Source organism: Prionailurus bengalensis, chromosome D4, assembly GCF_016509475.1.
Source record: "Prionailurus bengalensis isolate Pbe53 chromosome D4, Fcat_Pben_1.1_paternal_pri, whole genome shotgun sequence".
NCBI classification, from domain to species: Eukaryota; Metazoa; Chordata; class Mammalia; order Carnivora; family Felidae; genus Prionailurus; species Prionailurus bengalensis.
In genome coordinates this window covers 94147664-94171832 of record NC_057359.1, presented here as the reverse complement: position 1 = coordinate 94171832, position 24169 = coordinate 94147664, and the positions used below count along the sequence as shown (strand labels likewise).

General features: G+C 50.6%; 1 protein-coding gene across 1 annotated transcript in view; it reads left to right on the top strand.

Moving 5' to 3' along the window:
• Window positions 1-24169, top strand: part of PNPLA7 (patatin like phospholipase domain containing 7) — a 64176-nt gene that overhangs the window by 18217 nt on the left and 21790 nt on the right. Inside the window, 7 exon segments of the mRNA XM_043565516.1 lie at window positions 8864-8941; window positions 9781-9986; window positions 11349-11480; window positions 12292-12415; window positions 12919-13032; window positions 17287-17356; window positions 21365-21514. Coding sequence (XP_043421451.1) covers window positions 8864-8941; window positions 9781-9986; window positions 11349-11480; window positions 12292-12415; window positions 12919-13032; window positions 17287-17356; window positions 21365-21514 — 874 coding nt within the window.

Genomic DNA, 24169 nt, shown 5'->3' with positions numbered 1-24169 from the left:
ATCCCTTGTATACAGAAGAGAGTGGCTGCCCATGGAGCCACCACATAAGGGACCAAACTACTGGTCCCGAAGCCAGCTGTGTGCCCTCAGTGGCTGCAACCCCCTGCTCCCCGGGAAGACCACTGCCTTGCGCCTGTGTGTGGACTTGATGTACGCGACTCCTCCTGTGTGTCCTCTGGGTCTACTGACACTTGCTCAGCTTTGTGCCTGTGACCTGCCCACACGGTTGTCAGTCCTGGAGGCCCCATCACTGCTGTCTCTGGCTCGGGCCAGCATGGGAATGAATGTGCTGTGCATATCTATCTCTCATATCACAGCACATCCATGCTGTGGAGGGACACACACTCATGTGTCTGTGTCCCAGGGGGTATATATCACCACTTGCCCAGATCAGTGGCAAGGGCTCCTGTGACCCTGCATGCATGACAGCAGTCGGGATTTTCAGACTTTTCCATTTCAGACAAATAAGGCACAATGAACATGGCTTTTAATTTTTCTTATTTTATTGTTTTTTAAGATTTTATTTTTGGGGGCACCCGGGAGGTTTGGTCGGTTAAGCATCCAGCTTTTGATCTCAGCTCAGATCTTGATCTTAGGGTCGTGAGTTCAAGCCCCATGTTGGGCTCCACACTGGGCATGGAACCTACTTAAAAAAAAAAAATGCTTATTCTGTATCTGTTGATATGACCATGTGGTTTTTGGTTTTTTTTTTTTTTTGGTCTGTTGACGGGATGAATTACATTGAACTGATTTTTTATTTAAAAAAAAAAAACCTGTTTTTTAATGTTTATTTTATTTTTGAAGGAGAGAGAGACAGGGTGTGAGTGGGGGAGACACACACACACACACACACACACACACACACACACACACACACAGAATCCGAAGCAGGCTCCAGGCTCTGAGCTGTCAGCACAGAGCCCAACATGGGGCTCAAACTCACAAACCGCGAGATCATGACCTGAGCCACAGTCGGACGCTCAACCGACTGAGCCACCCAGGCGCCCCCCATTAATTGATTTTTCAAGTGTTGGACCAGCCTTGCATACCTGGGACAGATCCCACTTGTTTGTTGCGTATAATTCTTATGTTGTTGGATTTGATTTGCTAATGCTTTGTTGAGAAATTTTGAATCTGTGTTCATGAGAGATACAGGTCTATAGTTTTATTGTATTGTCTTTGTCTGGTTTTGGTGTTTGGGAAATGCTGGCCTCATAGAATAAGCTAAGAATTCCCTCTGCTTCAATTTTCTGAAAGAGATTGTAGAGAATTAGTGTAATTTCTTCCTTAAATATCTGGCAGAATCTACCAGTGAACCCATCTGGGCCTGGTGCATTCTGTTTTGGAAAGTTATTAATTGCTGACTCAATTTCTTAATAGTTATAGGCTTATTCAGGTAGTCTCTTGTGTGAATTTTGGTGGATTGTGTCTTTCAAGGAATAGGCTCATTTCATCTAGGTTATTAAATTGTTGAACATAGATTGTTCATAGTATTTCTATATTATCCTTTTACTTTGCTGGTTATCTGTAGTGATGTCCCTTCTTTCATTTCTGATAGTAATAATTTGTGTTCTCTTTCTTTTTTTTCTTAGTCGGCTATAGGCTTATCAATTTTGTTGATTTTTTCAAAGAATTGGCTTTTGCTTTTGTTGATTCTCCCTATTGATTTCCTGTTCTCAATTTTATTGATTTCTGCTCTAATTTTTTATTAAAAAAATTTTTTTTAACATTTATTTATTTTTGAGAGACAGAGGCAGAGTATGAGCAGGGGAAGGGCAGAGAGAGAGGGAGACGCAGAATTTGAAGCAGGCTCCAGGCTCCGAGCTGTCAGCACAGAGCCCAACGTGGGGCTCAGACCCACACACCGCGAGGTCATGGTCTAGCCGAAGTCAGATGCTTAACTGAGCCACCCAGGTGCCCCTGCTCTAATTTTTATTATTTCTTTTTTTCTGCCTACTTCTAATTTACCTTTTCCCCCTTATTTTATTTTATTTTATTTTATTTTATTTTATTTTATTTTATTATTATATTTTTAATGTTTATTTATTTTTGAGAGAGAGACAGAGTGTGAGCAGGGGAGGGGCAGAGAGAGAGACACACACAGAATCTAAAGCAGGCTCCAGTCTGCAAGCTGTCAGCACAGAGTCCAGTGCAGAACTCAGACTCATGGATCACAAGATCATGACCTGAGCGGAAGTTGCCACCCAGGAGCCCCTCCCCTAATTTTATAAGGTGGAAGCTTAGATTATTGATATTGGATCTTTTCTGATTTATGCAATCAGTGCTATAAGTTTCTATCTAAATGCTGCTTTTGCTGGATCCCACAAATTTTGAGTTGTGTTTTCATTTTCATTTAGTTAAAAATTTGTTTAAAATTTCTCTTGAGGGCGCCTGCATGCCTCAGCTGGTTGAGCATCCAACTTCAGCTCAGGTCATGATCTCACGGTTCATGAGTTCAAGTCCCACATTGGGCTCTGTGCTGACAGCTTGGAGCCTGGAGCCTGCTTTGGATTCTGTGTCTCCCTCACTCTCTGCCCCTCTTCTGCTTTCTCTCTGTCTCTTTCAAAAATAAATAAACATTCAAAACAATTTTTTAAATAAAATTTCTCTTGAGATTTCTTATTTAACCCATGTGTTGTTTAGAAATGTGTTGTTTAGGGGCATTTGGGTAGCTCGGGTCATGATTTCATGGTCGGGCTCCATGCTGACCGTGGAGCCTGCTTAAGGCTCTCTTCTGTCCCTCTCCCTCAGCCCCTCCCCTGCTCTTGCCCGTGAGCACACACTCTCTCTCTCAAAAAAAAGAGGTGTGTTGTGTAATTTCCAAGTATTTTTGGCTCTTCCAGTTATCTTTCTGTTACGATTTCTCACTTAATTCTATTGTGCTCTGAGAGCAGACTTTGTATCATTTGTATTTCCTTAAATTTATGAAGATGTGGTTTATCCCCAAGGTATAGGCTATCTTTGTGAATGTTCCATGTGGGAAGACTGTATTCTGCTTTTTTGTATGAAGTAATATAGATGATAAATTATGCCCAGTTGTTGGATGATTCTGTTGAGCTCAGCCGCGTCTTTATGGGTTTTCTGCTAGCTGGGTCTGCATTTCTGACAGAGAGGGCTGAGTCTCCATCTATAATAGTGGATTTGTCTGTTTCTCCTGCGGTTCTGTTTGTGTCTCATGTACTTTAACGATCTGTTGTTAGGTGCGCACCTCATGTATAGGGTTGGTACACCTTCAAGAATTGACCCCTTTAGAGGCACCAGGGTGGCTCAGTTGGTTAAAGCAGATTGATTTTGCCTCAGGTCATGATCTCACAGTTTCGTGATTTCAAGCCCCACATTGGGCTCTGTGCTGACAGTGCAGAGTCTGCATGGGGTTCTCTCTCTCCCTCTCTCTCTCTGCCTCTCCCCATCTCTTGCTGTCTCTGTTTCTCTCAAAATAAATAAATAAACTTAAAAAAAATTGACCCCTTTTTCATTGAGAAATGTCCATCATTATCCCTGGTAATCTTCCTTCTGAGAAGTCTGCTTCATCCTCTGAAATCAATATAGCTGATTCTGCTTTGTTTTGTTTTCTCTATTCATCTACTTTTAATCCATGTGTGTCTTTACATTTAAAGTGGTTTTTTTTTTAAGTTTATTTATTTTTGACACAGAGAGAGAGCGAGCATGAGCTAAGGAGGGGCAGAGAGAGAGAGAGAGAGAGAGAGAGAGAGAGAGACAGAATCTGAAGCAGGCTCCAGGCTCTGAGCTGTCAGGACAGAGCCCGATGTAGGTCTCAAACTCACGAACCGTGAGACCATGACCTGGGCTGAAGTCAAACGCTTAACCAACTGAGCCACCCAGGTGTCTTGTTTTTGTAGTTAGTCTGACAACCTTTGTCTTTTTTTTTTCTGCCTTCTCCCTAGTTTATTTTTTAAAATTAATTAGTTAATTTTTAATTACATCAAAGTTAGTTAGCTTATAGTGCAATAATGATTTCGGGAGTAGATACAATGATTCATCCCCTACGTATAACTCCCAGTGCTCATGCCAACAGGTGTTTTCCTTAATGCCCCTTACCCATTTAGCCCATCTGCCCATCTGCCCACCCACAACCCCTCCCACAACCCTCAGTTTGTTCTCTGTATTTAAGAGTATCTTATGTTTTGTCCCCCCCTCCTTATTTTTATTTTTGCTTCCTTTCCTTTATGTTCATCTGTTTTGTATCTCAAATTCCTCATCTGAGTGAAGTCATATGATATTTGTCTTTTCTGACTGGCTCATTTCACTTAGCATAATACTCTCTAGTTCCATCCACGTAGCTGCAAATGGCAAGCTTTCGTTTTTTTTGATTGCCGAGTAATACTCCATCGTGTATATATACCACATCGTTATCCATTTATCTGTCAATGGACATTTGGGCTCTTTCCATACTTTGGCTATTGTCGATAGCACTTCTATAAACATAGGGGTGCATGTGCCCCTTCGAAACAGTACACCTGTATCCCTTGGATAAATACCTAGTAGGGCAATTTCTGGGTCATAGGATAGTTCTATTTTTAGTTTTTAAAATTTTTTTTTAATGTTTTGTTTATTTTTGAGACAGAGAGAGACAGAGCATGAACCGGGAAGGGGCAGAGAGAGAGGGAGACACAGAATCCGAAGCAGGCTCCAGGCTCTGAGCTGTCAGCACAGAGCCCAATGCGGGGCTCGAACTCACAAACCGCGAGATCATGACCTGAGCCAAAGTCAGACACTTAACCAACTGAGCCATCCAGGCGCCCCTATTTTTAGTTTTTTGAGGAACCTCCAGGCTGTTTTCCAGAGTGGCTGCACCAGCTTGTGTTGCCACCAACAGTGCAAAAGAGAGCCTCTTTCTCTGCATCCTCACCAACATCTGTTGTTGCCTGAGTTGTTAATGTGAGCCATTCTGACAGGTGTGAGGTGGTATCTCCTTGTGGTTTTGATGTGTATTTCCCTGATGATGAGTGATGTCGAGCATTTTTTCATGTGTCGGTTGACCATCTGGATGTCTTCTTTGGAGAAGTAACTATTCATGTCTTTTGCCCATTTCTTCACTGGATTATTTGTTTTTTGGGTGTTGAGTTTGATAAGTTCTTTACAGATTTTGGATACTAACCCTTTATCTGATCCGTCATTTACAAATATCTTCTCCCATTCCGTCAGTTGCCTTTTAGTTTTGCTGATTGTTTCCTTCGCTGTGCAAAAGCATTTTATTTTGATGAGGTCCCAATAGTTCCTTTCTGCTTTTGTTTCCCTTGTCTCCGGAGATGTGTCGAGTAAGAAGTTGCCGCGGCCGAGGTCAAAGAGGTTTTTGCCTGCCTTCTCCTCTAGATTTTGATGGCTTCCTGTCTTAATTTTAGGTCTTTCATCCATTTTGAGTTTATTTTTGTGTCTGGTGTAAGAAAGTGGTCCAGGTTCATTTTTCTGCATGTTGCTGTCCAGTTTTCCCAGCACCACTTGCTGAGGAGACTGTCTTTATTCCATTGGATGTTCTTTCCTGCTTTGTCAAAGATTAGTCAGCCATACGTTTGTGGGTCCATTTATGGGTTCTGCATTCTGTTCCAGTGTCTGAGTGTCTGTTTTTGTGCCAACAACCTTTGTCTTTTAATTGGTGCATTCAGACCGTTGATGTGTAAATGATTACTGATAGAGTTGGGTTATTACCTACCACATTGTTTACTGTTTCCTATTTGTTGCCCTCATTTTTCTTGTTTTTTGCTTTTTGTGATTATTATGCGTTTTGTATCATCTGGTTTTCCTCCTTTTTTGGCTTATCTGTTTTATATTTCTTTTTTGCTTTTTTAGTGGTTGCCCTAAACTTGCAGTATATATTTGCATTTAACCCTAGTCTACTTTCAAATTACCCTGACATCATAAGAAATATATATATTGGTCTCTGGCCCCGGCTTCTGACAGCTTCTGAGTTCTCCTTTTAAACACGACACTGCCTTGTAGAGTGTGAGAGCTTAGAACCAGGTAACCCTAACTGGCCACCACTTGGAGCATCATGGCATGCATAACCAGGTACGTAGTTGCTATTGCTGTTATTGAAGAGATTTACCTGTTAGATCAATTAAGAATAATAACTATGAGGGGCGCCTGGGTGGCTCAGTCGGTTAAGCGTCCGACTTCAACTCAGGTCATGATCTCGCGGTCCGTGAGTTCGAGCCCCGCGTCGGGCTCTGGGCTGATGGCTCGGAGCCTGGAGCCTGCTTCCGATTCTGTGTCTCTCTCTCTGCCCCTACCCCATTCATGCTCTGTCTCTCTCTGTCTCAAAAATAAATAAACGTTAAAAAAAAAAAAAAAAGAATAAGAACTATGAGGCTCAGTCCGTGGAGCATGCACCTCTTAATCTCAGGGTCGTGAGTTCGAGCCCCGTGCTAGGTATAGAAATTACCGAAAAATAAAATCTTGGGGCCCCTGGGTGGCTCAGTCGGTTAAGCGTCTGACTTCGGCTCAGGTCATGATCTTGTGGCTCATGAGTTCGAGCTCTGCATCTGGCTGTGCGCTGACAGCTCAGAGCCTGGAGCTTGCTTTGGATTCTGTCTCCCTGTCTCTCTGCCCCTCCCCGGCTCATGCTCTATCTCTCTCTGTCTCAAAAGTAAATAAACATTAAATAATTTTTTTTTAATCTTAAAAAAAAAAGAGTAAGAACAATAAAAGTTTTTATTTTCCCTTCACTTACATGTCTTCTCCAGTGCTCTTTTCATCATGTCGATCGAGGTTCTGACCTGTATCATTTTCCTTCTCTCTGAAGAACTTCTTTCAGCATCTTCATCACCCCCTCATGTCTGAAGGGCAGTTCCAGTGGGTGCAGAATGCCAGGTTTTCTCTGTTTTTTTTCTCTCAACACTTTCAATATTTGACTTACTTTTGTCTTGCTCATGTTCATTTCCGAGAAGTTAGATGTAATTCTTTGTTCCTCCGTAGCTCAGGTGTTTCTTCTCTCCAGCTTCTTTTTTTTTTTTTTTCCTCCAGGTTTGTTTGTTTATTTATTTTGAGAGAGAGACAGGGTGAGCGAACTGGAGACAGAGAGGGAGAGAGAGAGAGAATCCCAATCCCTGACACGGGGCTCAAACCCACAAACTGTGAGATCGTGACCTGACCTGAAACCAACAGTTGGACACTAAACTGACTGAGACCCCCAGGCACCTCTTCCCTCCGACTGCTTTCAGGACCCTCGTTTGTCTTGGACCTTCTGCACTTTGAAATGATCTGTATGCCTGGGTGTGGTGTTCTCTGACTTCCTGGTCTGTGGTTTGGTGTCTGACATTCATTTGGGGGAATTCTCAGTCATTATTGTTTCAGTTATTTCTTTTGTGTCTTTCTCTCTTTCTCCTCCTCCTCCTAGCCTTCCCTTCACATGTGTGTCACACCTTTGTCATTGTCTCACAGCCCTTGGGGATCCTGTTCTGTGTTTACAGTTTTGCTTGTTTGCTTGAGTTTCACTTCTGGAGTTTCTGTTGCTGTGTCCTTAAGTGTCAAGATTCTTTGCTCAGTGAGTCCAGTCTGCTAATGAGCCCATCAGAGGGCTCCTTTCTGCCATACTGTCTTTATCTCCAGCTTTTCTCTTTGGTTCTCGAGATTTCTCCCTCTGTGCTTACACTGCCCATGTGTTCTCGCGTGCCACCTACTTGATCCGCAGAGCCCTTAGCGTATATTAACCGCAGTTGTTTAAAATTCTACTCTGATAATTCCAACACCTCTGCCAGGTCTGAGTCCGGTTCTGATGCTGCTCTGTCTCTTCAGACTGTGTTTTTGCCTTTGCGTGTGCCTCGTGGTTTTTTCTTGATGGCTGGATGTGATGTCCCCCGTCAGAGGAGCTGTAGTTTCCCTCTCCTCCCCTGGCAGATCCAGGAGGTGCAGCTGGGCTGGTTTTCTCCCTTCTCAGCCCCATAGCTGCTGCCACTGCAGCCCAGCCTGGCAGGGTGTGGGACCTGGGCTCTAATCTGTGGCTTCCTGCCTGGCTTCAGGGGGCACAGCAACCCCCCCACCCCCCGCCCCAGGCTTGCTTTCTAGGCTTCTGAGAAAGCACAGGGGGTCAAGGCCTGCCACAGTGTACCTGCACCTTCTCTGCGCAGGCTCCAGGGAGCCTCTGGCTGGAAGAGGGGAAGGGGGTGTCTTCCTCACTTGGGAAGTCAGCACAAGGCCTAGCAAGGCCATCCTGACTCCGCACCCCAGCATCTCATTCATACCAGAGAGTAGCTGTGCTGCCACCTGACCTTACAGTAACCCTGTGCACCTTTGAAAAGATTGATGGTTTTCAGTTGCTGCTTTTAATAACTTTTATTATATTAAAGGTATAATTAATGATAAAAGAGAAGGAACTCTTGTCAGTAGTTCTTGAGTGATATAGGGAGGGGTGGGGAGGGGAAGGGAGGGGAGGGCCATGGGTCCCGTGTGGTCTGTGTTCAGTGGGGCCTGTGCCTCTGCGTTGGAGTCTCCCAGTGCGTCTCAGGGTCACCCCCAACCCTTTAGGGAACACAAGATGGCTGACGTGGGCTGGGGCTGGGCACTCCCCTTCCTCTGGCCAGCTAAGCCCTGATGAAGCCCCAGCAGGTCAGGCTGTGCTGAAGCAGTTTTCCCTGCGGGCAGGCCTGTGAAGAGCACATAAGCCTCTGGAGTATTTTACAATATCCTGTCCCTCCCGCTACTGGAGGCCTAAAGGCATTTAGGGCACTCTTCTCGGGTATTTCCTATGAGAACCCAGCTGGGCTCCTGGAGGCTCCATGTCTGATGTCTGAAGTCCTGTGCCGATGGTACCAGTGTGATGCGGGTGGCTGTGCAGGGTCCGCCTTGGCAGCCGTCCTCAGACAGTGTCCGTGCTCTCTTTTGTTGGTACTTGCATTCCTATTTTTAGGACACCTCGCTCTTGGATGGCCGGGTGACGCTTCTCCATGTTCCGGGAGGCACGGTGGTGTCGAGGCAGGGAGACCAGGTGAGCAAAAGGCCATGGTCGGAGGGAGTGGCCACCAGGGCTGCCCAGTGCTGTAGCCAGTGCTGGACAGGATGCAGGGTCTGTTGTCACTGTTCCTGAGGGCGCTCTTCCCCTGGGGCTTGTGGAGGTGTCTGCAGCCATGTTGTGAATCACTGAGCCCGCCCTGTTTGTGGGGGTGGGTGCGTGTGCACACTCACAGACGCACACGTGCTTGCATATGTGTGAGCAGGTCATTACTGAGCTCCTAGGTGCAGAGGACATGCTTTTGTTTTCTCAATTCCTAAGTCCAAATACAGATGAAAAATACATTTTTCTAAATAAATGAACCTAATTTCTGATTCTGAAAGCCTTGTTGTGCTGGGCAGGCAGGGATCATCTCCATGGCATCTGCCCTCCTGGGAGCTCGTCTCTCTTGCTGCTGGGTGGTCTGGGTGTCCCTCTTTGTAGGAGTTGGGTCTTCTGTGGCCCCTGCACCAGCATGCCGGAAGGTGTTTTGCTTAGTGTGCTCTTAGAGCAGCTTTGGTGAAACAGGTGTTTTTTGCTGGGAGAGCAGACCGAGCATGGGCCCTCCACCCTTGTGCCCGTGTACCTGCTGGAGCGTCACTACACGGGCCCAGGTTACCACAGCCGGCTGAAGACCCACGGGCAGGACTTGGGGGACAGAGCTCCTAGGCAGCACGAGCCTGTGCCCAGGAACAGTGACATGAGACAGCACAGGCAGAGGAGAAGCGTGCAGTTCCTGGGCCACCCCCTGGCCCCGCCGCGCAGAGCCCCCATGGTGCTGCTGCGCTGACTGCCTGGACCCAGGGGTCTCCAGCCCATACCCCTTGTTTGGTTAGGACGTGAACATCCTCTTTGTGGTCTCGGGGCTGCTGCATGTGTACCAGCGGAAGATCGACAGTGAAGAGGACACCTGCCTATTCGTGGTGCGCCCGGGGGAGATGGTGGGCCAGCTGGCAGTGCTCACGGGAGAGCCCCTCATCTTCACCATCAAGGCCAACAGGGACTGCAGCTTTCTCTCCATCTCCAAGGCCCACTTCTACGAGTGAGTCCCCGCTGGGCCTCGACCTGCCACGTGAGGCCAGGCCGGCCTGGGTGGCTCCTGTGCGGGTGGCTGTTGTGGGGCCCACATCAGGTACCTCTCGGGGCCTGCCTCTAGCCCTACTCACACCCAAGGAGACAGGAGTTCCAGGGAGAAAGGTGAGGTCAGTGGGGTGAAGTAGCAGGAAGGGCTTGTTACCCTGTGGGGTGGCCACCATGCTCCCTGCCTCTGGAGGCCCAGAGAGCTTCGGGTCCTCTTCAGGAAGACAGTCCAGATCATCCATAAGCCTGGGCCTAGACCCTTGTCCACCCCGTCCAGCCCCTCCAGGCCCAGAGGTGTCCTCAGCCTGCTGAGGGAGCCTGATCGTCACCCCTGTGTGTGTGTGTGTGTGTGTGTGTGTGTGTGTGTGTGTGTTGTGGGCTCACGGTGTGTGTCGTAGGCAGCTCCCGCCCTGCACACATCGTCTGACTCGTGTCCTGAGAGAGCTCATCTAACCCTGGGCCTTTATGTACTAAATTCACGGCTCCCACCAAACTCCCCTCCTGGCCCCTGTGTTGGCCTGATGTGCTGACCACCCCCTGCAGTGCCTCAGGGGCTTCCTCAGTCATTGTCCGAAACCGAACTGCCGATTTCCCCCCAGTTTTCTCCTGCTCCCATTTTTCTCTTCTCTGTAACTTGTGACTCTATCTGCCACTTGCTCGGGCAGAGTTTTGGAGTTGCCCCAGCCTGCCGCCCCTGAGCTAACCGTGCCCTTGCTGCTCCTTCTAGAAGCCTTCACAGTATAGGGGACACCCTGCTGTTGCCCTCGTCCCCAGCAGCCAGTTCACACACGGCGACCAGGGAATTGGGTCTGTTGTGTTCCTGCCGGCCAGAGCCTGCCAATTACTCTGTCACGCCCAGAATCGACCCAGAGCGTTCCCAAGGTCCTGCGTGGCCGCTGCCCTCTGACCTCTCAGCCTCACCCTCACTCTTGTGCCCCCACTCAGCCCTTTTTCCACACCCACTCTGGTCTTCATGGCACATTGCATCCCACTGCTGGGGTGAGACGTCAAATGAGGCCTGTACTCGGAGCACATCTGTGGGGGCGATGGCAGCTGGCAGGGGGCTCCACAGACTCTCCCAAAGCTGCTGGCGGCTGCGGGGCGTGCGCAGACCACATCGGAGCAGGTGGCTGAGTGGTTGCTGAGCTCTGTCCTAGCCCTGGGCCTGTGTCCCTGTCACCTGCTATGTGGCATCACCATTTGATAAGTGTGGGTACAGGTCCCGCCAGCTCCAAGTGCTGTGGCCTGGAGGGAAGGGGGTAGCACCGGAAGGGTTGGCTGTAGGCCTTGCTGGAGCAGGAGTGACTCTGGGCGGGCTTGGCAGAATCATGCGGAAGCAGCCAACGGTGGTCCTGGGCGTGGCGCACACCGTCGTCAAGCGGGTGTCGTCCTTCGTGCGGCAGATCGACTTCGCGCTGGACTGGATGGAGGTGGAGGCCGGGCGCGCAGTGTACAGGTGGGGCCCGTAGGCATGCAGGTCTGTCACCTGCAGTGTCTCCACTGGGAAGACCAACTCCTCTGGCTCTGCTCCCTGAGGTCCCCACACCCATGTGCTTCCTGGCCCTCCTCCCACGGTGTGCGTGTGCACACACTCAGACACGCACACACACACACTTTTTCATGGGCATCTTTCCCTATCAACGTATGCAAATGCAGGCTCTCCTTTAAGATGGCCCAGCAGATGGGAGGTTAGCACAGCCTGTGTGAAGGTGCTCGTGTGCTGAGTGTCTGGCCTCTTAGCTCCACGTCGCAGCAGCAGCTGTGTCCAGAGTTTCACACAGACACGGGCTGTTGCTATCTGCTTTTTATGGTATTGAAAATTAAAATCAACAACATTTAAAATACTTATGTATTTTTTGATGTATTTATTGAAGTTTATTTGAGAGGGAGAACGTGAGCGGAGAAGAGGCAGAGAGAGAGAGAAAGACAGAATCCCAAGCAGACTCCACGCTGTCAGCGCAGAGCCTGACACAGGGGCTCGAACTCGCCAATGGTACTGCCAGACCATGACCTGAGCCGAAATCAAGAGTCAGATGCGTAACCAACTGAGCTGCCCAAGTGCCCTGAATGATTATTTGCTTAAAAATCACAATAAGCCCTTTATATGTTAGCGTATGTATTTTTTGATGGAAAATAACTGTATTTTCCCAACCAAAAAAAATTTAGTGAGATTATATTTTTTTAATTAATTGGTTTATTTGCCACCTCAAATGGTACAGGGCTTCCCGACCTTGCCCCATCTGCTCCATCGGTCTCTGTCCCTGCAGGCAGGGAGACAGGTCAGACTGCACCTACATCGTCCTCAGTGGCCGGCTACGCTCTGTGATCCGCAAGGATGATGGCAAAAAGCGCCTGGCGGGGGAGTATGGCCGCGGAGACCTCATCGGTGTGGTAGGGCCAGATTCCCTGTCCCCACCAGGCCCTGCTCCAGGGTGACTCCTGGCTCCTTACCTGGGTGTGGGGAGGGGGCCCTCCAAGTGACCTCATGTAGGGCATGCCTTTCCTGGGGGCCGGCGTGCTCGCTCTCACCCAGGCTGCAGCACCAGGGCTTGGAACGGTCATTCCTGAAGGTCTCCAGAGAGGACAGCTGGCCGGGTGGAGCTGGGAGCTCCTCTGAGAACCTTGTGTAGGATGAGGCCCTGCGGGATGCCCGGCCCCTTTGGCCTCAGGCAGGTTCCAGTACTGCTGGACGCTCACCCTGTCTCAGGCTGTCACTGACGCTCCTCCAGCACTTCAGGGGTGGATGGACGAGCCCCTTTTCCTCCTGTTTCCCGCCTGTATGCCACACTGCAGAAAGGCCACCACGTGCTCTGCCTGTGGTTGTGTTCAGAGTGTGGCTGGCTGGGCCTACAGGGCTGGAGGGCGTGAGCACCTCCCCAGCTTCTCTTCCTCAGGTGGAGACGCTCACCCACCAGGCCAGGGCGACCACAGTGCATGCCGTTCGGGACTCAGAGCTGGCCAAGCTTCCGGCGGGAGCCCTGACATCCATCAAGCGCAGGTACCCGCAGGTAAGCACTCCTGTTCCGGGCTGCCTTAGGAAAGCAGGACATCCAGACCATGAACTCGGGATTACTAGACACTGGGCTGCGTCCTTCTGAGTACCAGAGTGGGTACAGATCGAAGTGACCTGAAGCAGGCTCGTTGCCCGTTTTCAAGGAGGTGTCAGTATGGACCAGCAGGTGGGGATAAGGGCCTTGGGGCAGGTGGCTTGGGTGTTGCCAGGAGGTGGGAGGGGTACACGGGAACTCAACGAGCGGAGCCACCTGGCGCCTCCCACAAGATGAGCCACGTCACAGGTGATACTGAAAACCAGTGAGGGATCTCACGACAGGCAGGAACAGGCGTGATGCAAGTGTGGTTTTCGCGGTGGGGGCTTTCTTGCTGTGCTTCTTGGGAAAAGTGGACTCGGACTTTGGACAAGGCAGATTCAGGCTTGGGCGAGTGGCCATTGGTCCAGGCAGTGGATGGAGGGGAGTCTGTTCTGCTCCTGGGGCGGATGGAATGGCTGGTTTTCGTCTCCCTGCTTACAAGCAGTAAGTGTGCGGCCTGGGAAATGGGAGGGCCTCGGACCCGGGAGTTTGGAGGAGGATCCGGAGCAGAGCCGCTGCAGGAGGAAGAGATGGCCTGTTCTTTCCTCATCAGCGCCGTGTGCGCGTTTCGTGCAGACATCTCTGCTCTGGAACAGAGCAAGTTTATTTTACAAAGTTATTTTCACTTTAGCACCAAAGCTTGATAAAAATGCAGAAAACTTTCAGTCATTTCTCTTAGTGCTACAAATACTCTAAATGTGAGCAAATCACCTGTAAAAAATATGTATTTGATTAGGGCCTGTTTAAGGAATGTTAGCCTAATGTTGAGAAACTATTAAAATGTAATTAATTATGGGAAAAAGTCAAAAGGAAGTCTTCCCCTTACGATTATATCAGGGCTTTTGACAAAATTCAGCCATGGGTAGTAAACCCTCTAAATAAAATGGAAGTGAAGAAACCTTTATTCCAGAACACCCAAGTCCAAAACAAGATAGGCCCCTCGTCACCTGACGGAAAAGGTTGAAAAAAATGAAACAATTGGCCTAAGTTTGGGAAAGGAGTAAAAGTTGGATTTGCAGCAAACAGGTATCTTGTTTGTGGAAAAGTGGAGGGTTTACAAGGTGGGCTGGAGCATGTGAGTTGAGACCAGCACAGCCACATGAGGAACTGTGTGCATGTGTGGGGCCCACGCAGCCCAGGGCAGCCTCCTGGTTCCATCAGCTGAGAGCACCTAGGACGTGGCCCTGCTGTGTCCTACGTGGGATAGGGTGAGTCTTTCCCAGTTGGAAACGAGGGAATGGATGTCTTTCTTTGAACGGTTTAGGGTGCCTTCCCTGGGGAAGCAGCCGGGGGCCACCTGCCCAGCAGGACCTTTTCCTGTGGGCACACAGAGCTGGCTGGGGGAGGCACTGCACCCCCTTGGCATGCCACTGTATATTCTGGCTCCGTTTAGATAGTTCGTAATCTTTTACTGTCATCTTTCATTTGGCTGTTCGTGTCCCAGATTTGGTCTCTGGGGACCCCTTAGTCCTGTTGTGCCATGTGCATTTCTGGCCCGGAGCCCTTGGTCACTCTGCTGGAGCTCCCAGGGTCTTCCCTTTCCGTGCCAGCCTCTCCCTCTCCAGCAGTGAGAACATCTGCTCCTGTCTTGAGCTGTTTGTTCAGGAGTGAGTGCAGCTCCTCCCTCGAGGACCCCCCCCACCGCAGAGCATTACCCCACACCAAGCCGCTGCCCACCCCCCCAGTTCTTCTACTTCCTCCTGCACCTGCCCGCGGCTGATGCCTGCATCTTCCCTCCCTCAGCACCTCTGCAAGCCCGTGATCTGTGGGAGGATCTGGGCCCAAGTCTGAGGGCCTTGATCTAAGCACCAGGAGACCCCTGTGAATGGCAGAACAGTGGTGGTGGTGGCCAGGGCCAGTACGTGTGCCACCAGCGGCCACGCGATCACTGGGAGCAAGGGGGAGCCAGCTGCTTCCTGTTCTGGAGGGCTGCTCCCTGGTGGGCCCATAGAAAGACCCTCTGCTCACACCCGCTCCCCTGGGGGCCCACAGACTTCACCCATGTGCAGCTCCCAGGAGCTCGTGGTGCGTCCCGATGCTTCTCCATCACACGCTGGCTGCTCCTGGGCTGACTACCACCGTGTGTGCTCTCCCATAGGCACTGGCCTGGCCTAGATCCCGGGCTTGCTTGCTTGGTGCCCTCCAACACAGGGGACCGCTGGCCACTCGGCCCCGTGGGGCGGCTGCTGCCAGCACGCCACCCACCACCACCGTCCTCTCTGCGTCTGTGCTTGGATTTTTTTTTTAATTTTTTTTTTCAACGTTTATTTATTTTTGGGACAGAGAGAGACAGAGCATGAACGGGGGAGGGGCAGAGAGAGAGGGAGACACAGAATCGGAAACAGGCTCCAGGCTCTGAGCCATCAGCCCAGAGCCTGACGCGGGGCTCGAACTCACGGACCGTGAGATCGTGACCTGGCTGAAGTCAGACGCTCAACCGACTGTGCCACCCAGGCGCCCCTGTGCTTGGATTTTGTGTAAATGAAGTGTGTTCTGTCCGGCTTCTGTTGCCCGGTGTGGTGTCTGAGGTCTGTGTCCTGTTGACATGTACTTTTTGCTGCAAAGCAGTGTCCCACCCCGCGCCAGGGTGCACTCATCTGTCCTGTTGATGGATATTTGGTTGTTCCCAGCTTGAGGCCGTTCTGGAAATATTTTCATGGCACGTGTTTCGTTTCTGTTCGGAACCACTTGACACTGGCATTGCCGGGTCAGAGGGTAGACGTATGTTGGATGTGGTTGCCCGTGTGGTTGTACCATTTCATGGCCCCAGCAGCACGCAGCCTGTCACCAGGCGTCAGCACTTGGTGGCTGCACTTGTTCGTTCCACAGGAAATGGCTCTCCTTGTGCTTAGAATTTCCCTGATGACCAGAGATGTTGAGCACCTTTTCGTATGTTCATGGGCTTATTTTGAACCTTTTTCACTTGCTGTAGAAATGATCGCTTTTTATATTAGCCTTAATGAGAATTATTATAAATTTGTAACTGTGATAATTATACCATGTGTATGTTTTTAAAGGCTCTTTTAGAGATACAGATTCAAATATTAATGGATAAAATGCTGTGTTTGGGATTGGCTTCAAACCTTTTCAGGTGTGTGTGTGAACTGATTGTGGCTGAGTGATGGAGGGTGGGGTTCGCCCTTGTGTATCGTGAAATTTTCCACAATAACGTGTGGTTTTAAAATTAGCTCCAAGTAACAGTTTGTTGCTAGATTACTTATATACAAACCAGACTCCTTTTTAGCTTCTCTTTTGGACCACTGCTCAAACTGTTTTTTGTCTCACGCCTTAAAATGTGGACAGTTTCACTTGCCTCGTGCATGAGTCTTTGACTCCATCATCGTGGGGGTGAGAGAGGCTCTCTGAGTTGGTTTTCCAGGGCTGTTGGTTACTGGAGCCTAAGGTCTCAGCCGGCTCCTTCCAGGGGCAGCCCCAGAGCTCAGGGCTGTAGATGGTCAGAAAGCAAACCAGAGGCTGAGGCCTGGAGAGGCAGAGGACAGCAGACAGGCAGCATCCAAGGGACCTCATCAGTGTCTTCAGCTTGCTTTCTGATATAATTTAGGTTTTACTGAAGCTGACAGCAGCTTCTCTTTACACGGTGGCCCTGGACTGCATCTAGGAGCTACAGTGGTAGGCCGCCTGCATAGTGTAAACCCTAGCAATGAAAACATCTGACTTTATATGAAAGTATGTGTGAGTAAATTGTAAATATCTTGGCATTCCAACCTTAAATACTTTGTCTATAACATTTAGCATTAATGTAGCCATGTAATACTTCCTGGATGTCATGTCATACTCATCCCGTGTCCTGCCCAGGTCTGGCCCGCTCAGGAGCACACAGTGAGCCCTTGGCTCTATGGAAGCCCTTCCTGGCCTGCCTGTGGAGGTGGCTGTGGCTTTCTCTGGTGCTCTCGTGCCCCGGAAGTAAAAGGAGACTCTGGGACAGGCTCCAGGTTACAGGGCATGTGCCCCTCACACCTGCTGCCTGCAGTGGACTCTACGAAGGCACCCTATAGAGTTAGGTCCTACCTGCAGGTGACCAGCCAGCCAACCATACTACCCACAGCCCACGGCCCAGAGGGGTTTACAGAAGTAGTGATTTTGAAAATGTGGAGCCAAGGTGCTTCGCTTCTTGGTTTAAATGTGTGGTCTCCTTTCTTTCTCTGCCCCCAGGTTGTGACTCGGCTGATTCATCTCTTGGGTGAGAAGATTCTGGGCAGCCTCCAACAGGGAACTGCTTCTGGTATGTCCTTGGGCCTGGCTCCTGGGAGCCCTGCCTACCTCACTGGAGCCCTGCCTGGAGGGAGTGGGGGAAGCGAGGGGAGAAGGGGTGGCAGGAGGGGTGTGGTGGCCAGGGTGGGGCAGCTCTGAGCTGGTGGGGAAGGCGCTGGGGTTTGCTGATATGGGTACTGGCAGCAGGCAGCATGGTAGGGAAGCCCTGGGGCCTCCCCTGTTTTTTGGCCACTGGATGGCACGGATCTGAACCCAGCTCTGGGGCAGGTGCTTGAGGGAGTCTGGCCTGTCTGAGCAGGTGAAACGATTCTCTGATGCTGGGACTTTTCCTGCCAGCTTATGTGTTCTGTTCTGGTTCTAATTCTGAGAATGTGCGCTTTTAAATACTTGCTAGATCCCCTGTCCTGTTCAACAGCAACTGGTTCCTCCTCACTATTTTGGGACCACCTGCTGCCCCCTTGGCCTGCAGCCCCTCTGCCAGAGCCCCCTCATCAGACCCCTGCACCCACCCGGCCACCCCAGGGCCCTCTGCTCCTCAGCTCCCCTTTCCCACTTCGCTTGAATCCCCTGACTCACCCCACACCTCCCTAGCTCTGTCTCCTGTGCCAGGACTATGTCCTCCCCCCGCCCCCCACCCGGTGCAGTGACCTGGGCACAGTCCTGCGTCTTGTGGAAGGATGGAGGTGCACAAATGTGCTGGGGGGGACAGCAGAGCAGGGCGGGGCCACCCGAGTCCAGCACAGCTCGTCTCCACCAACTGCATCTGCCAAGACCCTATTTCCAATGCGGTCCCACTGCACGGTCCAGGGCGGACACAGGAGGCGTGTGTCTGTCTGTCTCCCCTCCAGGCACCTGTACAGTTAGGTGGGAAGCAGGTTTCCTGTAGGAGGCACATAGTTGGGTTCTGTGTTTGTCACCCCTTCTGACAGCTTCTTTTTATTTGTGTATAGACCGTCTGCCTTTAATACATTTACTCACATTAGGATTTATACCTGTCATTTATTATTTGTTCTCTGCTCTCCCCTCTCATTGTCTTGTTACTTGGATGCCTCCTTCTGTCTTCTTTTGAGCTCCTTCAGCCTTTTTGAGTAATCCGTTCCTATTCATCGGTCGTGGTTCTGGGGTGCGACCTCATACCACACCTTCAGCAGTTGCTGTGGGCTTGCGGTTCCCGCCCCTTCCCGTCCGGCCATCTAGTACCAACACGCTGTCCCTGAGGGTGGGCTGCAGGGGCCTCACCTCCGCTCCGGTCCCATCATTCTCCCTTGTTCTGCACACATTGAAGCCCCTCACGCGCTGCTGTAACTTTGGCTTTCGGCCGTCAAACATGATCTTGAAGCTCGAGAGGAGAATCATCTAGAATATTTCCCACTCTGTCAGTCTTCATCCTGGTGTCCCTTCCCTTCTGTCTGAAGAAGTGCCTTTCGTGATGGTCCTTTCAGGGCAAGTCTGCTGGCTGCGTACTCTTGCGGCTTCCCTTCGTCTTGAGACCCTCTTTCACCTTCATCCTGAAGGCTGGTTTGCTGGATGTGCCACCGTGCTGACGGCCCCTGGGGGCTGTGCCGTCCTCCGGCCGCCACGGCTTCTGCTGCGAAGCCCAGACGTGACTTGTTCCCACATCTCTACACCATCCTTTCTCTCTGGCTGTGTTCAAGCCTTTGTCTTTGTCCTTAATTTTTAGAAACCAAATGCTCATCTTCTTGAATCTACAGATTTATATCTTTTACCAGACTTGGAAGGTTTTCAGTCTTTATTTCTTCGAATGTTCTTTCAGCTCTTTACTCTTTCTGCTCTTCCGGAAATCCACAGACACAAATGCTAGACCTTCTGTTATTGTCCCAGAGGTCTCTTGGGCATGGTGGGTTTTTTTCCTTCTTCCAGTGTTCAGATTGAATAGTTTCTTGTGATCTTTCCTCAAGGTCATTGGCTCTTTCCTCTGTCTTCCTGATTCTGCTTTTAAGCCCATCCAGAGAGTTTTTTGTTTCAGTCATTATATTTCTGCATCGGTGTTACTGGTCATGATTGCTGTTTGTAGCTGGCTGTGATCACCGCTTTATCATCCTTGTCAAGTAATTCCAAATTCCATGACATGTTGTCACTTTCGTCTGTTGATGTTGCAGGTGAGATTTTCCTGGCTTTTGGTAAACCTGGTTATTTTGGATTATATCCTGTATTTTGGGCGTGATGTCATGACGCGCTGGTTCTCATTTAAATCTTCTGTTATAACTGACTGTCAGCGTGCTTATGTTCGCAGAGCACGTCCTGGCCCTGACAGTTTGAATGTTAATTTAATTCTCCGGGCCTTTGCGCTGTTACTGCGGTCTGCCCTACTCGTGTGCTCCCCAGAGCCGCTGTGGAGGCAGGCTGGCTGCTGTTCTGTACTATATTCTGTTCTCAGAGCCTCTGCTGTGCGATTCTGGCTGGTTCTGTGCGTAGGCCACTTGGCGGTGAGCCCAGGACTTCACGCTAGCTTTAGAGATTTCCTTCTCCACCCCTCTTCTCTCTGTGATTTCCCCGCTCTGGTGGGCGTGCACCCCTACTTGCCAGTGCAGGGTGTGGAGAGTTGGAGGGCTCCAGCCCACTGTGTGTGTGGCCCCAGGCAGGTGTTTGCGTAGTGCCAGGGGCCCTGGGAAACATCCCTGGAGGCAGCACCTGGCTGGGAGGGATGGATGGACCCTGCCTGGCTGGGGAGGTGGGGAGCGGCAGGGGCGCCACAGCTTTGGTGGCGCTGGTGAGGTGGTTCCCAGGGGTCCAGGACCCAGCCAGTGGGCCCTGCTCTCTTCACCTTTCTCAGCCTCCTTGTAACTGTTGGGGCAGGCAGGTGGGGCATCCTGCTCGTCTCCCTTTCAGCCGGAACCAGGACCTCCCGGTGCCTCGGGTAGAGGCAGAGAAGGCCACGCAAAGCTAGCGAGAGGGTCCCCTTTGGTTCTGCCTCAGACAGAGGATGCTGATGTCAGAGGTTGCTGGGAAAGACACAGAGGAGGGGGCTTCCCAGAGGAGAAGCTTCGGGGAAACTGGCACAAAGGGGCCTCTCTGCCACCCTGTGTGCAAACAGTGACCAGCTCGCAGCCCTTGTGTTTCCCTGCCCCAGGTTAGCTCTGAGCCGCCCCCTCTCTCTGCTGTCCTACATCCCCTCGCTCTGGCTTCTGGGTCAGGCCGTGCCAGGACCCACACTCCACTGCTCAAGAACCACCACTCCTCACCCGGGGCAAGATGAGCAGAGTCAGAAATGGACTCTGTTTTGGAGGAGCTGGGCCCTCTGGTGAGGCCTGTGCAGACGCTTGGCTGTGCACGTCAGGGGTCGGGGCGTGGCAGGCAGCTGGCTGGGCAACAAGCAGTCAGGGAGCCAGCAAGAGAGCCCTCGGCGTGTCCAGTCTATGGGAGACCAGAGTCTGCCTGGGATGTGGCTGGCGGGAGGGAGAGGCTGCCCCCTTGGCTGCCTCCGTGAAAATAGGAGGTGCCGTTGGCCGTGTAGTGACTGTTGTTGGAAATAAACTTCCAGAGACCCTCTGACTAATGACCTTGTGGGTCAGCACATCTGCTGCCTCCTTCCCTGCCGCTGCCGGGGCCCCAGGGAGGCATGTCTGGAGGACAGAGTCCGTGGCCTCAGGGACCGGAAGTTCTACCTACACTGGCTTGTCCACCCCCTCCCCCTCCCCCACCCCTGCCCCCAGTCGATCTTACTGCAGGAGGTGGGCCTCACGTGGCAGAGCATTTTAACTCCGGGCCTCATGCTTTCTCCTGTGTGCTGTGTCTGTCTTCTCAGTCTCCCCTGAGGCTTGTGTGTGTGAAACGCAAGGTGCTCGCGGTGTGGTCTGGTACTCCAGCGGAGAGGTAGGGTGGTCCTCGGGTGGGCAGGAGAAGCTCGGACTGTGCGGGCCTGGAGCAAGCCCCGGTGCCCCTTCCTCTCTCCCAGGCCCCCGTGCCCTGGTGCCATCTAGAAACAATTAGGCACACCTCCAGACTGCCCGGGAGCCGCCCAGCCCCTCAGGCCTACTCACGACCCTGTGTTTTGCAGGTCACCAGTTTGGGCTACACACTGCAGGCAGCAAGTGGGACTCGGGGAACCCTGCCAGCAACCTCTCTACGGTGGCGGTCATGCCTGTGTCGGAGGATGTGCCCCTCACCGCCTTTGCCCTGGAGCTCAAGCACGCCCTCGGTGCCATCGGTGAGTCCTGCCCGAGGCTACCTGGGATCTGCTCAAGCCCTCCTCTACTTACTTCTTGGTCCTTCTGGTTCCTTCTGCAAGTGCAGTTAGTGTCGTCCTCACCGCTAAGCCTTGGGCGGGGGGTGCGGGGAGGGGGTGCTCGGGAGAGGACGGGAGCGGAAGAGCATCCACCAGGAGTTTTCTGAGGGTCTCGATGGCAGACACTGTGTCACGGGAGCCTGTGTCACCCGCCCCTTGCAGCTGCTCCTCCAGCATGGTTGGGGGCTCCCTGTGCGGAGGGGACTCTGTGGCTGCAGGAGCTGGCTGACAGTGTGGAAAATGCCCTCAGTTGAGGTCAGGGAGCTTGGGGTAGTGTTTCCAGATTCCTGACGGCTGTTAAACTTTAGAATTCAAAAACAAGGAGTTGAAATTCCTGAGAACTCTTAGGAACTCCCCAAATCATAAAGTGTTATGTATTCTTAACACTTTATTTATAAGTTTTCATATAATTGTGAGTAACTATAGTAATAGTAAATCGATTTTCTGTGATATGGTAATGCTGAAAATTTCAGGGGTTGTCTTTATTTTTTTTAATTATTTTTTAATTTTAATTTTATTTTTGAAAACACAAGCGGGGATGGGCGGGGGCGCAGAGAGAGAGGGGGACAGAGGATCTGAGGTGGGTTCTGAGCTGTCACCACAGAGCCCGACACAGGGCTTGAAATCATGAACTGTGAGATCATGACCTGAGCTAAAGTCGGATGCTTAACCCACTGAGCCACCCAGGTGCCCCGGGGTTGTCTTTTAAAGAATGACATGAGAATAAATGCAGTGAGCATTAGATCACTGTCATGAAACAACGTGAGAAAGGTTCTCTACTTGATGTAGACATTTGATAATAGAAAGCATTAAATAAATACCAAATAAAAAAGATTACTAAAGTTGGAAGAATCTACTATAAGTACTTAAAACTTATTCTGAAGACAAAATTCTAAAATACAGAAGGCATTCATTGCCATGTCAGTCTTGATCTTTGTTTCGTAACAAATACTCCAGATGTGGGGAATCCCATTCATCTCCTGTTGGCATTGCACACATTGTCCGGGGCACACAGAGCATCTCCAAGTTGTATAGCAGGGATGTCTTGCTTTCCTAAAAGCTTATTCCCTTTCTTAAAAACAAAAACAAAAACAAAAACAAAAACTTTATTTTGTAATAATTACAGATTCCGAGGAAGTTGCGGATAGTAGAGAGGACCATGTACCATTCCCCCAGGTTATGTAACTGTCGCACCCAGTCAGGATAAGGAGATAGACATTTGTGGGGTCTGTGGGCCTTCAGGTGTCACTGGTTGTGACATGTGTATGCATGGGTGCATGTGCTCTGTGCCACTGTGGCTCCCATGTGTTCCTGCTGCCACCTCCAGGTACAGACCCCTCCCGCCCCCTGCTGCCCTTCCAGGTACAGACACCCCCACACCCCTCCAGATAGACTCTCACCAACACCATCCCCTGCCCTTCCAGGTACAGACCCCCGCCCCTTGCCCCTCCACAGCTCTGCTCTGGCAGCTTCTGTTGTTTCATCATTCTGAGAGTATCATAAAAATGGAGTCCTACGCAGATGACCTTTGGATACTGGCTCTCTAGGCTCAGATGGTGCCACCTGTCAGTAGTTTGCTCCCTTTCACTGTGGAGAGATAGCCTGAATGTACTTGGTTGCTTCACCTGTTGAAGGATATTTGGGTTTCTTCTGGTTTGGGGGTTTTGTGAATAAAGCTCTGTGACCTTTTGTGTCAAGGATTTTGTATACTTGTGAGTTTCCATTTCTCTGGAAAGACGTCTCGGCATGTGGTGAGTGTGATAGATGTGTGTGCAGTCCTGAAGAACTGCTGACCCTTCTAGAAGGCTGCTCTTCCTCGTCCTTGCCAGCCCTGGGAGCTGCCGTTGGTTTTTATTTCTGCTGCTCTGATGGGTGGGTAGTGAGAGCACATCACGGTTTCCATTTGGGTTCTCTAGTGGTTCACGACCCTCAGTGTCTCTTCCTATGCTTCCTTACCATGTGTGGGTCCTCTCTGCTCAAGTATCTGTTCATAACTTCTTATCTTTTGCTCCTTTTTGAGTGAGTTGTTTATTTTCTTACTGTTGAGTTTTGAGAATTCTTTTGAATGTTTATTTATTTTTGAGAGACAGAGACATAGTGTAAGCAGGGGAGGAGCAGAGAGAGAGGGAGACACAGAATCTGAAGCGGGCTCCAGGCTCTGAGCTGTCAGCACAGAGCCCAACATGGGGCTTGAACTGAGGAACCCTGAGATCATGACCTGAGCCCTAAGCAGGACGCTTAACCAACTGAGCCACCCAGGTGCCCTAAGTTTTGAGAATTCTTTATGTACTCCAGATATGGGTCCTTTGCTGGGTCTGTGGTATTGCAGATGCGCTGCTCCCTCCTCTGCTGCCTTCTCTGCTTTCACAGGCAGGACTGTCAATTTTGATGAAGTCCAGTTTATCAGTGTTTTTCTTTTATGGACTATGTTTTCAGTATCATTTCTAAAAATTCTGCACCTAGCCCTAGGGCCTAGAGTCTCTCCTGTGTCTTTTCAAAAGTCTTGAAGTTGGGGCACCTAGGTGGCTCAGTCAGTTAAGCATCGACTTGATCTCAGCTCGGGTCATGATATCATGG